This window comes from Aedes aegypti, chromosome 1, assembly GCF_002204515.2.
Source record: "Aedes aegypti strain LVP_AGWG chromosome 1, AaegL5.0 Primary Assembly, whole genome shotgun sequence".
In the NCBI taxonomy this organism is placed as follows: Eukaryota; Metazoa; Arthropoda; class Insecta; order Diptera; family Culicidae; genus Aedes; species Aedes aegypti.
In genome coordinates this window covers 279,035,740-279,049,914 of record NC_035107.1, presented here as the reverse complement: position 1 = coordinate 279,049,914, position 14,175 = coordinate 279,035,740, and the positions used below count along the sequence as shown (strand labels likewise).

Below are 14,175 nucleotides of genomic sequence, written 5' to 3'. Positions count from 1 at the left end.
AATCCTGAGCAGGATTCTCTCAGAATCCTGAGCAGGATTCTCTCAGAATCCTGAGCAGGATTCTCTCAGAATCCTGAGCAGGATTCTCTCAGAATCCTGAGCAGGATTCTCTCAGAATCCTGAGCAGGATTCTCTCAGAATCCTGAGCAGGATTCTCTCAGAATCCTGAGCAGGATTCTCTCAGAATCCTGAGCAGGATTCTCTCAGAATCCTGAGCAGGATTCTCTCAGAATCCTGAGCAGGATTCTCTCAGAATCCTGACTAGAATTCTCGTAGAATCCTGAGCAGGATTTTCTCAGAATCCTGAGCAGGATTCTCTCAGAGCTCTGAGCATGATTCTCTCGCAATCCTGAGCATTATTCTCTCGCAATCCTGAGTAGGATTCTCTCAGAATCCTGAGCAGAAATCTCACAGAATCCTGAGCAGAAATCTCTCAGAATCCTGAGCAGGATTCTTAGATTCCTGAGCAAAATTCATTCAGAATCCTGAGCAGGATTCTCTCAGAATCCTGAGCAAGATTTTCTCAGAATCCTGAGCATGATTTTCTCAGAATCCGGAGCAAGATTCTCTCAGAATCCTTAGCAGGATTCTCTCAGAATCCTGAGCAGGATTCTCTCAGAGTTCTGAGCATGATTCTCTCGCAATCTTGAGCAGGATTCTCTCGCAAAAGCTTGAAAGTTTTTCTTCCAGAAGCTTGGAAGTTTTTCTTCCAGAAGCTTGGAAGTTTTTCTTCCAGAAGCTTGGAAGCTTCAATTCCAGAAACTTGAAAGATATTTTTCCACAAGCTTGGAAACTTTTTTTCCAGAAGCTTGGAAGCTGCTCTACCAAAAGCTTTGAAGCTTCTCTTCCAGAAGCTTGGAAGCTACTCTTCCAGAAGCTTGGAGGTTTCTCTTCCAGAAGCTTGGAGGCTTCTCTTCCAGACGCTTCAAAGCCATACTTCCAGAAGCTTGGAAACTTCTCTTTCAGACTCAGAACTTTTCTTCGAGAAGTTTTTTTCCCAGAAGGTTTTAGGAAGCTTTTCTTGCAAAAAATATCTTTCAGAAGCTTTTTGGAACATTTTCTTCCAGGAACTTCTTCTCCTGATGCTTAGAATCATTTCTTTTAGAAGCTTTGAGGCTTCTCTTATTTGTATTTTTCATATATTTCATAATACTGAAGAGATCGAGTGTAGTCTGAATGTATTTACGAGTCATAGAAAAAAGAAAAATTTGCTACGCTGGTGTATGTCAAAAATGGCTATTTAATGCCTTATGATATTTTTGAACAAACCCTTGGCAATACCTTCCATATTACAAAAAGGATTCAGCAAATGCCCCATGCTCGAAAATACCTTACCCCTAGCCGTTTACAGTAGGACTTAACATATTGTTTATTATCAACTCAAGATTAGATGGCCGTTTATTTCATAAAGTTTCCAACTGTTCCTCTAGTAAATCTATTTAAAACGTTTGAGTTCGATTGAGTTCATGATTTAGAACCGCTTGTGTAACAGTAAACTTCATGAAAGCTAGGTAATAGGGCGATATTCAAAATTGAAAAGGCAATAGATGGCTCTTTTTCAAAGGTAGTAAAAACGAAATCCTGAAACAAAGAAAGCACTACGGAAGATAAACTAAACACAAAAAGTTTTTCACTTTACTCTTGATTTCTAATCACTACTTTTTTGATCCAGTTTCCTAATTGCAAGCAATTTATGTTTTTTTATTTGTTTCCATACGTTTTGACATTTCTCCGACTACCATTCTTCCATGCGCTTGTATTGAAAGATTCAGAAATTTTAGAATCCAGCGTAGCGCGATCAGTGAGTGGAATGCAAACATCAGTGTCGCCGCTCGGCGACCGGTAAGAGAAACTGAATGTTCGAAAGGTTGTTGTCTGTAATTTTTGCTGCTGGCGCCAACTGTTAGCGTTTGAAAACAAAATAAACAGTCATTACCCTATTGGCGAGGATATGTCCATTCTAGCAAGCAACTGGATGTCGCAGCGGCATACGCGCAGCACCTCGAGGCTGCATTACCGGAAGAGGGTGAGCTGGATGAAGCCCCTCTTGAGGACTGCTGGAGAACAGTAAAAGCAGCCATCAACGATGCAGCTGAGAGCAACGTCGGGTACGTGGGACGGAGTCGACGGAACGATTGGTTCGACGAGGAGTGCCTTGAGGTTTTGGAGGAGAAGAATACAGCGTGGGCGGTCATGCTGCAACAAGGGACCCGGCAGAACGTGGAATATAGAACGTGGAATATAAACGGATACGGCAACAGCGGACCTGCCTCTTTCGGGAGAAAAAACGCCGCTTGGAGAAGATGGAGTGCGAGTAGATGGAACAGCTGTGCCGGTCTCAAGAAACACGCAAGTTCTATCAGAAGCTCGACGCATCCCGCAACGGCTTCGTGCCGCGAGCCGAGATGTGCAGGGATAAGGATGGGAGCATTTTTACGGACGAGCGTGATGTGATCGAAAGGTGGAGGCAGCACTTCGACGAACACTTGAATGGTGCTGAGAGCACAGGCAATGAAGGACGGGACAACGGAGGAAATGCCCTCGTCAGTACTGCGGAGGATGGAAACTAACCAGCCCCCACTTTGTGGGAGGTTAATCATGGACGAGAACAGCTTTCCCGGGAAGCTAAGGAGAATGATAAGAGCGACAATGGAAGGTGTGCAAAATTTTGTGAAGGTTTCAGGCGAAAACTCCAAGTCGTTTGGATCCTACCGGGGACTACGACAAGGTGATGGACTTTCGTGCCTGTTGTTCAATATTGTGCTAGAAGGTGTTATGCGGAGAGCCGGGCTTACCAGCCGGGGTACTATTTTTACGAGATCCAGTCAATTTGTTTGTTTCACGGATGATATGGACATCGTCGGCCGAACATTTGAAAAGGTGGCAGACTTGTACACCCGCCTGTTGGACTGGTTGTGAATGCGTCCAAGACAAAGTACATGCTAGCTGGTGGGGCCGAGCGCGACAGGGCTCGCCTAGGTAGCAGTGTTACGATAGACGGGGATACGTCCGAGGTGGTCGACGAGTTCGTCTTCCTTGGATCCTTGCTGACGGCTGACAATAACGTTAGCCGTGAAATACGGAGGCGCATCATCAGTGGAAGTTGAGCGCATCGAGCTAGGTGGGCGGATCAAGTGCGTATCGATTTGGCGAGCGTGGGGCAGAACCGAGGATGGAGAGATGCGGCAACGAACCGAGTATTGTGGCGTGAAATTGTTGATTCAGTGTTATCTGTCTAGATGTTAGCTAAATAAATGAATAAATGAATGAATGAAAGCAATCAGTTAGCAAATTGAAGATCTTTTGAAGTGTAGAACTTTTTTTTGTATAAAATTCAAACGTGGTCTACAGTTATGTGGGGACGTCCAAAATCTTGGAGTTTCTTAAAAGTATGTTGAATGGAAAAGTTTCGGACAAAGTGCATTCCAACAATCGCGACGTTTACTTCAGAACGTTTCGAGTGGATGACTAGAACTTTATTTCCTCGAACGTTTCGTTACGATTCTTACACGCACGACTAAGTAGTAGCTAGAAAATAATGCTAGTATCAAAAAGCTGTATAAGTCCTTAAATGCTTACATTATGAAACACGCGACTCTACACACGAGCATACATCGATATTTAAAAGTTCCGTTGAGTACAAAATGAGATTCACGAGTATCGATTACTACTGCTTTCACCGGATCCGTGCCGGCGCCTTTCATACGAGCTCCGGTGCACCGACGATGGCAGCCGCTGTGGTAACCGTCGAGGACTGGCCGGAGGTGGCAGTGGTGCTACCACGTGCGTTACGTAGCCTACCGATGGCTGAGCTATCGAACGCACTGAAACCGTGCTATTCTTGGTCGGAGGTTCTCGATTACCATCGTGCTGGTGGTGCTTCAGTCTTGCGATTGGGGTGTACTGCGGTCCATCCATGTCCCGAGTGGAAGAACACAGCTTGGGAGCGGAGATTTCACGCACTACAGCGGAGTTGCTGGAAGGTGTAGCGATGAGCTTATGTTTGCTGCGGGACGAAGAAGGGAAGGAGTTGATTTGGAGGGGAGTTCTGCAACGATCCGGTCGGCAGAAAGTGCGAGCTGTGTAGATCACGAAGAGGAGAAGTATGATGATGGAGGCTACGGTGAGTGATATGATAAGAAGAGAATAAGAGGAGGTGGAGGCCGGACCGCTGTCAATGGATCCGTCAATTCCGGAAAATTCACAGAACGGAGGAGCGTAGCCAGAATGGCAGTGGCAGTTTCCTTGGCTATTGCAGACCCCACGATTGTGACAGTTGTGGGGACAAGGTTGTCCTACTCCGTAGGAGTTGAGGCTATCGATATCCCAGCATTGTTGCTGGTAGCACATTTTGTTCTCACCACAAGGAGCTCCATCTGGAACAAGCGATGGCTGTTTAGCGTTACCTAGGTCTATGAAGGCTGCGTGACAAGGAACGACCCGGCGTCCATTGAGAGCACTGGCGATGTGCTCCTCGGTAAACACTCTGAGTCCAAATTCTAGACGATTTTCGTTGAGCTGTTGGCAGAAGAGCAGACCGCATTGAACATCTTCTTCAGCGCACTTTCTCCAACTATGACTGTCCCGATCATAACCACAGTTAGCATACTTTGTGCCGTTAACGTTCCTTGAATAGCAATTTACATCGGCAGCCTTTCCCGACGGACCCCACAGTAAGCGACACTGATCGTCTCGAGCCTTGCACTCACCATCGCTACAATACGCTTGACCGCCAGCGCAGATTTCCGTATTCCTCTTGTGAACGTCTCTCGGACAGTGTTCGGACTTTCCCGTACAATACTCGGGAAGATCGCATTCTCCGTGAGCCATTCGACAAACACTTGCTGCCTCCTTCAGTTGGCATGTTTCCAAATTACAGCACTCCCCGGTTGCGCAAGCAGCTCCTTCCTTCAACCGACAAATTTTCGCATCACAGCACTGATTATCACAGACTTCTTCCAGCCCACAGTCACACTCTTCGCCTTCGTCTACGAACCCGTTACCACAGCTCATCGAGTACACCACTTCCGGTCTATCCTTCAGACAATGGCTCAACCCTCTGTTGAAGGCCAGCGTCAACTGCTCCACACTACAGCTACTCCAGTGTTTCAGCGATCGCCCGGTTACGGTCGCCGACATGATACACTTCCTATCGCCACACTCACACTCCCCGTCCACATCGTGCTCCATGTTGAAGCTGTGTCCCATTTCGTGGGCCAACGTCCCCGCCTGGATGCCGATGTTATCCGTGTGGATCACTATGACCGCACCGGAGTTGTTACTGGTACACATTCCGCCGAGCTTGGCCTTCCCGATGACGTGATCCTGGAAGTTGACCGCCGTCAACAGCTGGGCGTGGTCATTAGGATGTGATAGCAGCAGCTCTTTGCGACGGTACTGCAGAAAGTTGTTCAGCGTATCGTCAGCACGGTCCGATACATGGATGTGATCGTGCTGGTCCCACACAACCACCCCGGTTAGAGCGATGAAGATGTTTAACTGGTTGAACAACTACGGAGAAGAATACGGTAAATGGAATGATTGCAAAAGTTGATGTGAGGTTAAATTACCATGTTCACGTGATTAACGACATCGGTGCAGTATCGATGGACGGTCCAGATGTCGGAATTGAAGTATCTGTAGAGAGAATTGTCTACCACTAGAACTAGCTCTACATATCGTGAATAGCGGTTGGCATTGTACGGGCCGGTCATCCGCGGACGATGATGACTTCGCTTAACTCGATTACTGTCCGGGCTATCGTAGATTCTGAAATGAAGTAATGATTTAATGGAAATCTAATCGAAAGACATTACACAACTTACCTTTCCATATAATGTTCGCCCGAAACCTCGTCGTAATCGATGTAGTAAGTTTCGTCAATGTCATAAACGGTGCCGCGAACCTTTCCTTCGCACGTGGACAACGCCACCAGACTACCAGCTCTGCCGTGAACCCAGCCCTGGTAGAAGCATTCGTCGTTAAAATATTCCACTATCGATTCGTTTCGATGGCCCTGCCGTTCTACGAAGGTCCGGCTTGGCAAGCTTCTCCGTAGATCGACTCGAACCGTCGATGTGCTATCCATCGTCGTCAGATTGTAGGTCAGTATAGCATCGCTGCCGAATCGCGTGTGCTCCACTTTCGGCAGAATCGGAATACGGCCATTGCCATTGACCGCCAAAGGTCCATTCTGCCGCCATGCTGCAATGGGAGGGAAAGCAATCAAAGCAAGCTGGGTTAGAACGATTTGAACCATCACAATGTGTCATGGGAGACAAAGAAGGACTTGATAACGACGGCGAGATGCTAATTTGCCTCATTGAAAGGCAACGTGTCTCGAGAGCAAACAAGTGGTGCCAGCAGTCGTCAATATTGACAATAAAAAATCATTTGCTAGAAACTTTGAGTGTTGTTTGCTGCGGACAATGTCTGCCGGAGACAACGCTTTGTTGTCTATGTCAAGTTCTGATTTTAACAACTTTGGAACGAGATGAACTTTTATTACTCGCTCGATGTCTATTTGATTGGTAATGCATTTCAATTTCATTGCTTATTTATACGAGGGGCACGTCGCCTATCGCACGCGTTCTCTTTCTCTGCAGACGAGCGAACATCTGTGCTCCCGTCTTCGAGTCGCTCTACGGACCTTTTGGAGTTTCTCATTACTCACGCCTTATGCTCAAGTATCAGCGCAGCGACACGACGAGAGCGTGCAACAGTAGGCGGGGGTGTGTACAACTTACTACGATACTACATATGACTGGTCGTCATGGCGACCGCCATCGCAGACGTCTATGCAGAGTTGACCGTATCAGCTGTTTAGCTACGAAGCGATGGACAGTGGGCAAAATCGTAACCTTAATCGCACTTATTTCATGAATTATAATTTTCATAATCTGTTTTGCGGCAAAAGCATCAATCAAAAATGATTGTTTTTAAGAAAACTTGCTCTCAATTCATTCTTTTTCCTCTATTGAATATTGAGATGCTAGCAATGATCTATGTTGGTCTTTTGAAATAGCTGTTATCATATTTTATGCAGAAAGTCCACAACTGCAGGTCTTCAAGTAGACTTTGATATAGATTTTTTGGATGAATAACAGTTCTCATTAAAAAAGTACCATACTCCAGGGTACCATTGATCAGTTTCTTGGATGTTTAAAAGACAATTTACACCGTCTTCAACCAAAGGCTGCACAGACTGGAAACAAATACTAAAGGCCCAAGCGCAATGATAGCGGAACGGCAACGGAACGCGGAACCGGTTCGCCAGCATGAATCACACCATCTCGACTGAGCTGTCAACGAACGAAAGTGAACCAATACTGAATCGACAACCATGTTATAGTTCATGTTGGCGAACCGGTTCCGTTTTCCGTTGCCGTTCCGCTATCATTGCGCTTGGGCCTTAACATTAGGCATCGGACAAAACGGAACACCCAGTAGCCCAGTGTAGAATTTTTCGTTTACGGTGAAGATAAATCGAAGCCAAAGTTCAAATTTTCAAGAGCACGGATCTGGAGAACCAAACATCCGTTTAACCTAATCGATTGGTCACTGGCTGGTGGTGACCAATCGATTAGGTTTTCAGCTTAAACGGATGGCTGGTTTTCCAGATCCGTGCTCTTGAAAATTTAAACTTTGGCTTCGATTCATCTTCACCTTAACGAAAAGTTTCCTTTTGTTATCTGAAAGCTTTGAAGCACATTTTAAAAAAAATGTGTCATGCGATTTTTGTATTTAGTTTACATGGGGTAATATTTTTCACCCAAAATTGAAAACACTTTGAACCGCGGAATACGGCTAAAGGTAGGCAGTTTCTACAAAAAAAAAATAACATTTTGAATACGGAATCGTTTTTGGCGATTGCTTTTTTTATTAGAAACCGCATCTTCCTTGTTTATATTACTTGTAGAACTCAGATAAGACATGAATCTTTGGTAATGTCATGCATAATCATAGCTTTGAAAGGTTGAAAACTTAACGCGTCTACAATACTCAATTTTTACAAAAATCTCATTGTTTTACACATATAAGAAAAAGAAGCAGCATTCATGTATTGAATATATTTTATCGATAAATGTTGATGCGAACCTCGAACCAGTCCATCGTTTTTCGGGATTTCTAGACCCCCCTCCCCCCTGTGTCACGCTTTTTCCAATACCTAATACATGCACTGTCACACTTTCGTAACCGCATTTCATCAAAATGTGACAAAAAATCGATTGAGAAGCATTTCATGCTTATTCAAAAGTAATGTCACGATAGCACCATTTATTCTGATTAAATATAAAGTATTCAAATACTCATCATTTTACTTTTTCCAAATTGAAATGCTTAGAAAACTTTGGCCCTTTTTCCATGTTTGTCCGAAAAGTTCGAAGGTACACAACGAAAGAAAACTAGCGATTTTCATCAAGTCTGCCTTGATTGTCGTTGGCAAGCTAGAGTTTTCTTGCAGTTTGAAAAAACTTTCTGTTATAAATTGACGCTTATATTGAGCTGTTCGGTAATCCAATCCGCATGGTTATTAAATTAATTAACTCATTACGCGTGGTAAAGATGGACAAATTATGGGTGAAATTATAAAAAAAAATCCACGTGCTCGGCTGGGATTTGAACCCAGAACTCTTCCCGGTCAACCAGTCAGTGATTTTCGATAGCGATCGATATAGATTCGTTTTGAACCGTTTGTCGTTTGTCGTTTGTCAAAGATCTATAAAGAATTATGAAGACTGGTTGGTCGGGTTGTATGCTAGACGAGCGCTTTACCAACTAAGCTACCGAGCCACTTGGTGCCCCAATAACTGAGTTGGTTAAAAGTTTAGAATTCAAAATCTTCTGTATTATACCTAAGGTACATAGCCGATGTCACTGTTCTTCTTCTTCTTTCTGGCATTACGTCCCCTACTGGGGCAGAGCCTGCTTCTCAGCTTAGTGTTCTTATGAGCACTTCCACAGTTATTAACTGAGAGCTTACTGTGCCAATGACCATTTTTGCATGCGTATATCGTGTGGCAGGTATGAAGATACTCTATGCCCAGAGAAGTCGAGAAAATTTCCAACCCGAAAAGATCCTCGACCGGTGGGATTCGAACCCACGACCCTCAGCTTGGTCTTGCTGAATAGCTGCGCGTTAACCGCAACGGCTATCTGGGCCCGTATGTCACTGTATTTTTCTTATATATGTTGAAATTAGTATTATGCTAATTATTGAATTCCATACTTAAAATGATCCATACTTAAAATCGAACTAATAATCAAATCATTGATTTAAGATTCACAATCAAATATTCACTTGTTCCTATTTCTTTGATGTTTGTAATTGACAACTACCGAAATACTAAACATTACATCTGTGTTATTTTTTCATAAGAGCTTATCTGCATTCATCGATTTCTCTTCATCATTACTCTCTTTGAGTTTTTGCAGAAAACTGTAGGAGTAAGAATCACTATCAATTGCTTCATCAATAAGAAATATTAAAGATTTATCTAATTTAGCAAAGTTATTAGCGATGGAGATGATCGATGAAGAGAAATCGCTCATGTTACGCCCTATTGCAGTAACAGTGTAGACATATACTGCCCATAACTGCATATTTGTAACACTCGACAAAAGTAGGCATTGAGTAAATGGAACACCAAGTGTACATTTTATGGCAGTATGGGAAGAAACTAGAACTCAAAAGTGCTTATTTGAGGTTGAAAATTTATACAGCTCATGTCGTATATTAGGTGAATAGCCAGAAAATAATTCTGATACAAATTTCTTTGCTACTACATTACGAGGCTAATGAATAATCTTAATGTGACTGTTATGCGGTTATAATTACCAATGTGACAAAACAATTTGGTATTTTTTTTTGAATTTTCTAGAACAAAATCACAGATTTTAATAAGTTGAGCGAAAGTACACATCATTTGATGACTCTCCACGGTATTAACTCGAAATTGTCAAAAATGTCGAATGTGACTGATATGCAGTTATGGGCAGGATACTTTGCAATTGTATTAAATGTACAAATCGATGTGAGATTTGCGAAAAGCTGTCGTCTTCTTGGTGAGAATCGAACTCACGACTCCCTGAGAGGACTCATGGACGCAGAAGTTAGATTTCAGCTCAAAAATCATGTGGCCCTCTTCCGCAAAGCCAATTGCGTAGTGTATGCAATGTTTAGTTTTATGGCACAGTGGGGATTCGCACATTGGGACTCCGCTAGATGGAATGTCTCGATGGTTGGATGTTCGCTGGTTGGACAAAATGCCAACCAAAAAGCACTCGAATATCAAGAGTAGATGTCAGATTGGCTTTGACGTCAGATCACTCAACTAACGGGTCGGATTCGCTAGTTGGAAGACAGGCGTGTTCCATCTAATGTATCCCCGCTGTAGTTGTTCAAACTTCCCATTGGCTGGTTAGCCTTAAAACCGATAAATGATAATTAAAAAGTATTTATCGAGCAACGGACTCATGTTCCGTAACCGGTCGTTTGAGAACGTCGCGACTCATTGGAAGCCCGCACTATGGACCAATGCACGAATTTACTCGTTGACGTTTTAGCGGTGCCGTGTGATTTATGTCTCCAAACGTCAAAATAGTATCCAAACGTCAAAATTATGTCCAAACGTCAAAATTATGTCCAAACGTCAACATAGTGATCTTGTGCATTGGTCCATATAAATCTCGTCTAGTACGTCATTGGCGAGTAGTTTGTGATCTTTCAATACCTAATAAATAAAGCGTTCTCGGCTAGGCATTGAATATACAATAGAAAACGATGTGTTTGGATGGGCATTTAATTCTTCCGAAAGAGTGCTGGTGGTTAGGTTGACCGTGCAAACCCCAAACCCCAATTATCCTAAAAAATGTTTAAGTGTTTTACTGTATTGACATGCTTCAAATCTTTTTTTCATGTTCTGGATTGTTGATTAAGCAGATAATACAGTTGTTATGTGTTGCTGTATGGAATTTAAATGATGGAATCCATTCAAAATATTCAGCTGAATCCAACTTTTTACGTTGGCTATAAAACGACTGGGGTGATTTGATTTTGGCATTAGTTACCTACAGATTTTAACCCGTATAGGCCTGAGTGAAAGCAAAAACTCTAAAACTCTCACCGCTCAGCGAATTCTTAATGGATTCAAATGATTTTTTGTCCGTATACTGGTACACATTTCTAGTTTCTAGAAGCGGACAGAGGAGTGCGGAAATATTCCTGTGGCCGGAGTTATTCCGGTGGATCACTGGGTCAGGTCTGGTGACAAGGGTATTTTGCGTTTGTGCCCCTGAAGGTAGACATATTTCAAGTCACATATAGTTTTCGGAATCGGCTATAATGTAGCCACTACATGACAGAATTTTAAGAAAATTGCATCACTGTAAACTCTTTGAGAAACGATTAAATTGGATAACTATGAGTTTGCATTTGATTAATCGTACAAATGACCATTTTCGTGTCCCGAGACGCCTCAAACTTTCGATAAAGTGGTCAATTTGTATCTGAACATCTGCGCCAAGCTTATGGGAGCGCATTTTAGTGCACAATTATGTTTGATTTCTACTTGTCGAGAATTGAAACGGTTTAGTATCCAACAAATCTAAAGCCGGTTCTTCCGGGCATTACCTCCGAACAGCCACATTTAGTATATTTTAACGGTGCAAAACTCTTTAATTATAATGTTGAATATCAGATTTTAATGATTTATGCAAATTAAAATTATTGTCATTCATCATCAGCGCTTTACGTTACTTATCACGCATGACACTGAAAGTGGGGTAAAAGGGCAAGTGTTACGGCTCACACAATTGTTGAAAGCGTTACAAAATTTTCTATAACTTTTCAAATAACGAGTTTTAAGGGAAAAGGGCCTGGATGAGCTATTCGGCTTGGTTCGTCAAGCCCTATATACGTATCGAGCAATTTTCTTATGGAAAAATGAATGATGAGTTTTGAGTAAGTAATCCACGAGCAGTGTTGAATAATATTTTAGAAGAATAACTAACTGTAGGGGGATATGGGATAAATTTGGATACAGTCAAACTTCGTTTAACACTACTTATCCGTTGTACGTTGCCTTCATAAAGTCAGTTTTTGACATACAATTTTATTTGTCGATGTTGGAAGCCCAAAAGCAAATATGACAGCTGAAAACTCAATCCGATCAGTGATAATCTTTCACTGGGTGCACTACAGTTGAGCTTGAGCTTGATTGGCTGCCCGTGGTTGCTACTCCAGTATCGCCAGATCAGCTGCACTTACACAAGGAACCAACCGAATGACTGCTTGGGTCTAACAGCCACCCTCAGTGTATAAGTGCTGGTGATCTTCTATTTTTAAGCGATAATGGCGTCTGCCACGTCAGAATGCAGACCAATGAGGGGAAGGGAGAGGAATTGATGATGCATTAAACTGGCTCCCACGTATATCCTACTGCGTCTACGCCAGTTCATGCGGGAGTGTATGGGTTGGGGGAAAGGCATGGCAGAGGGTTTGCTCTTTGGTTAGCAGATTGCCTATGTATCAGGCGTAAGGAAAAGCGTGGTGATAGAGTCACGCTATTAGAGTGGAAGAGCGTAGGGAAACGGTTTCTTGTCCGTCTCTGGTTCTAGCGTTTGCTATGAACGGATAGGGTGTGAGTGTGATAGATTGAGAGTGGAAGATAGAAGCAAGTGAAAGACACAACTACAAAGTACGAGGAAAGGGACGGGCCTGGGATTGAACCCATGACCTTCTGCATATGAAGCAGAAGCGGTAGCCATTAGACCACCAACCCCGTCTTAGTCACTGGGTGCGCTACAGTTTTAGTGCAACGAACGAAAGTTGATTGTTCCTATCATAATTGGCACCTCACGTCAGAAGTTCGGAAACTTTTAGCGAAACCATGTGCTTTCAGCATGAGTTTGTTTGTTTTACTCTTGACAAGAAGAAAGTTGATTGTAAAATATATTTCATAGTAATTCTACAACTCATTAACTAGAAACTATGGTGGTAGTAATGTAGTCAATTAGAGTTAATTAGTGTATTAGAAAAAAAGGAAGAGAGAGGTGGTTGCGTATAATAACACATCCTTGAAATATTTACGCTCTTTTGGAATATTAGAGATGTTTGGAAACCGATAAAAAGTTGACGTATCGCCTTAACTTTAAAAATGATTTTGAATATGGAAAAATTATTTAGAATGGAATAATGGAATAATTGAATAATGGAAAAACATAATAATTTGAAAGTGAGAATGTATTCTGTACGATATATGTAATATGGCCAAATTACAATTTTGGTCTAGCACATCCTATCCCTCAGTTTCGGACAGCTTCATTTCTTACATGATATCAGAGGCGCGTCCACGTTTGTAACCATGGGTAGGACAAACGTTGACAAATATGTTGTACAAAGTGAAGTTGTACAAAATTTGAAAATTGGAATCCTGGACTGAAAATTCTAAGTTACTATATTTAAGGGGCTCAAACACAAAGGGATGTAAGTTGGAATTACTTGATTACTTGATACTATATGTATCTCTAAAAATTTAATCTGAAATTTATTTAGATAAAATGTTCAGATATCACTCCGGAAATTTCTAAAGGAATTTGACAAATTGTCTCAGGGAATTTGTCCAAGAATTTTGTTTAGCATGCCTGAAGAATTTATTCAAGAGAACCACATATAAAAAAATAGGAAAAATGTTTGGAAACACTGCAGTAGATGAAATGCTGGAGAAATTCAAAGAAAAAAAGAGATTTTTTTTGCCAACTAGGAAACCCCTTGAGGAATTTTCGATCTCTGGGAGGAATTGTGGATAAATTCTCGAAGGAATCTACATGAACATACAGATGAATTCTTGTAGGGTTTCTTGAATGACAACATAACATTTTTTTTCAAAATCTCTTAAATAAACCTTTGAGGAATTTCTGACGAGAAATTCTGTAGAAATCTTAGGAAGATCTTCTAGAGTAACAACTGGAGAATTCAGTTGAAGGATGGTGGAAATTGTAGGTTAGTATTGGAAAAGAAAATCAAGGTAATATCTGGTCTGAAGGATATCCTCAAGTAAATTCTGGAGAAATTCTTCTAAGCATCCTTTGAAAAATCAGAGAGAATCTGAAAAATCTTAAAAAAAAATCTAAATAACTCTTGTAGCTTTTCTTCAGGTAATCTTGAAGAGCCTG

The 14,175-nt window shown here is 42.1% G+C and overlaps 1 protein-coding gene across 4 annotated transcripts in view; it reads right to left on the bottom strand.

The window, feature by feature from the left end:
- Positions 1 to 3,440: 3,440 nt before the first annotated feature.
- Positions 3,441 to 14,175, bottom strand: part of LOC5564193 (zinc metalloproteinase-disintegrin-like EoMP06) — a 37,358-nt gene continuing 26,623 nt past the window's right edge. For all 4 annotated transcript variants that reach the window (XM_021837935.1, XM_001648484.2, XM_021837936.1 and 1 more), the window contains exons 3-5: positions 5,826 to 6,204; positions 5,571 to 5,769; positions 3,441 to 5,511 (exon numbers count right to left, since the gene is read on the bottom strand). In XM_021837935.1, the coding sequence (XP_021693627.1) occupies positions 3,652 to 5,511; positions 5,571 to 5,769; positions 5,826 to 6,204 (2,438 nt within the window). In that variant the 3' untranslated portion in view covers positions 3,441 to 3,651. The remainder of the gene's footprint in view (positions 5,512 to 5,570; positions 5,770 to 5,825; positions 6,205 to 14,175) is intronic.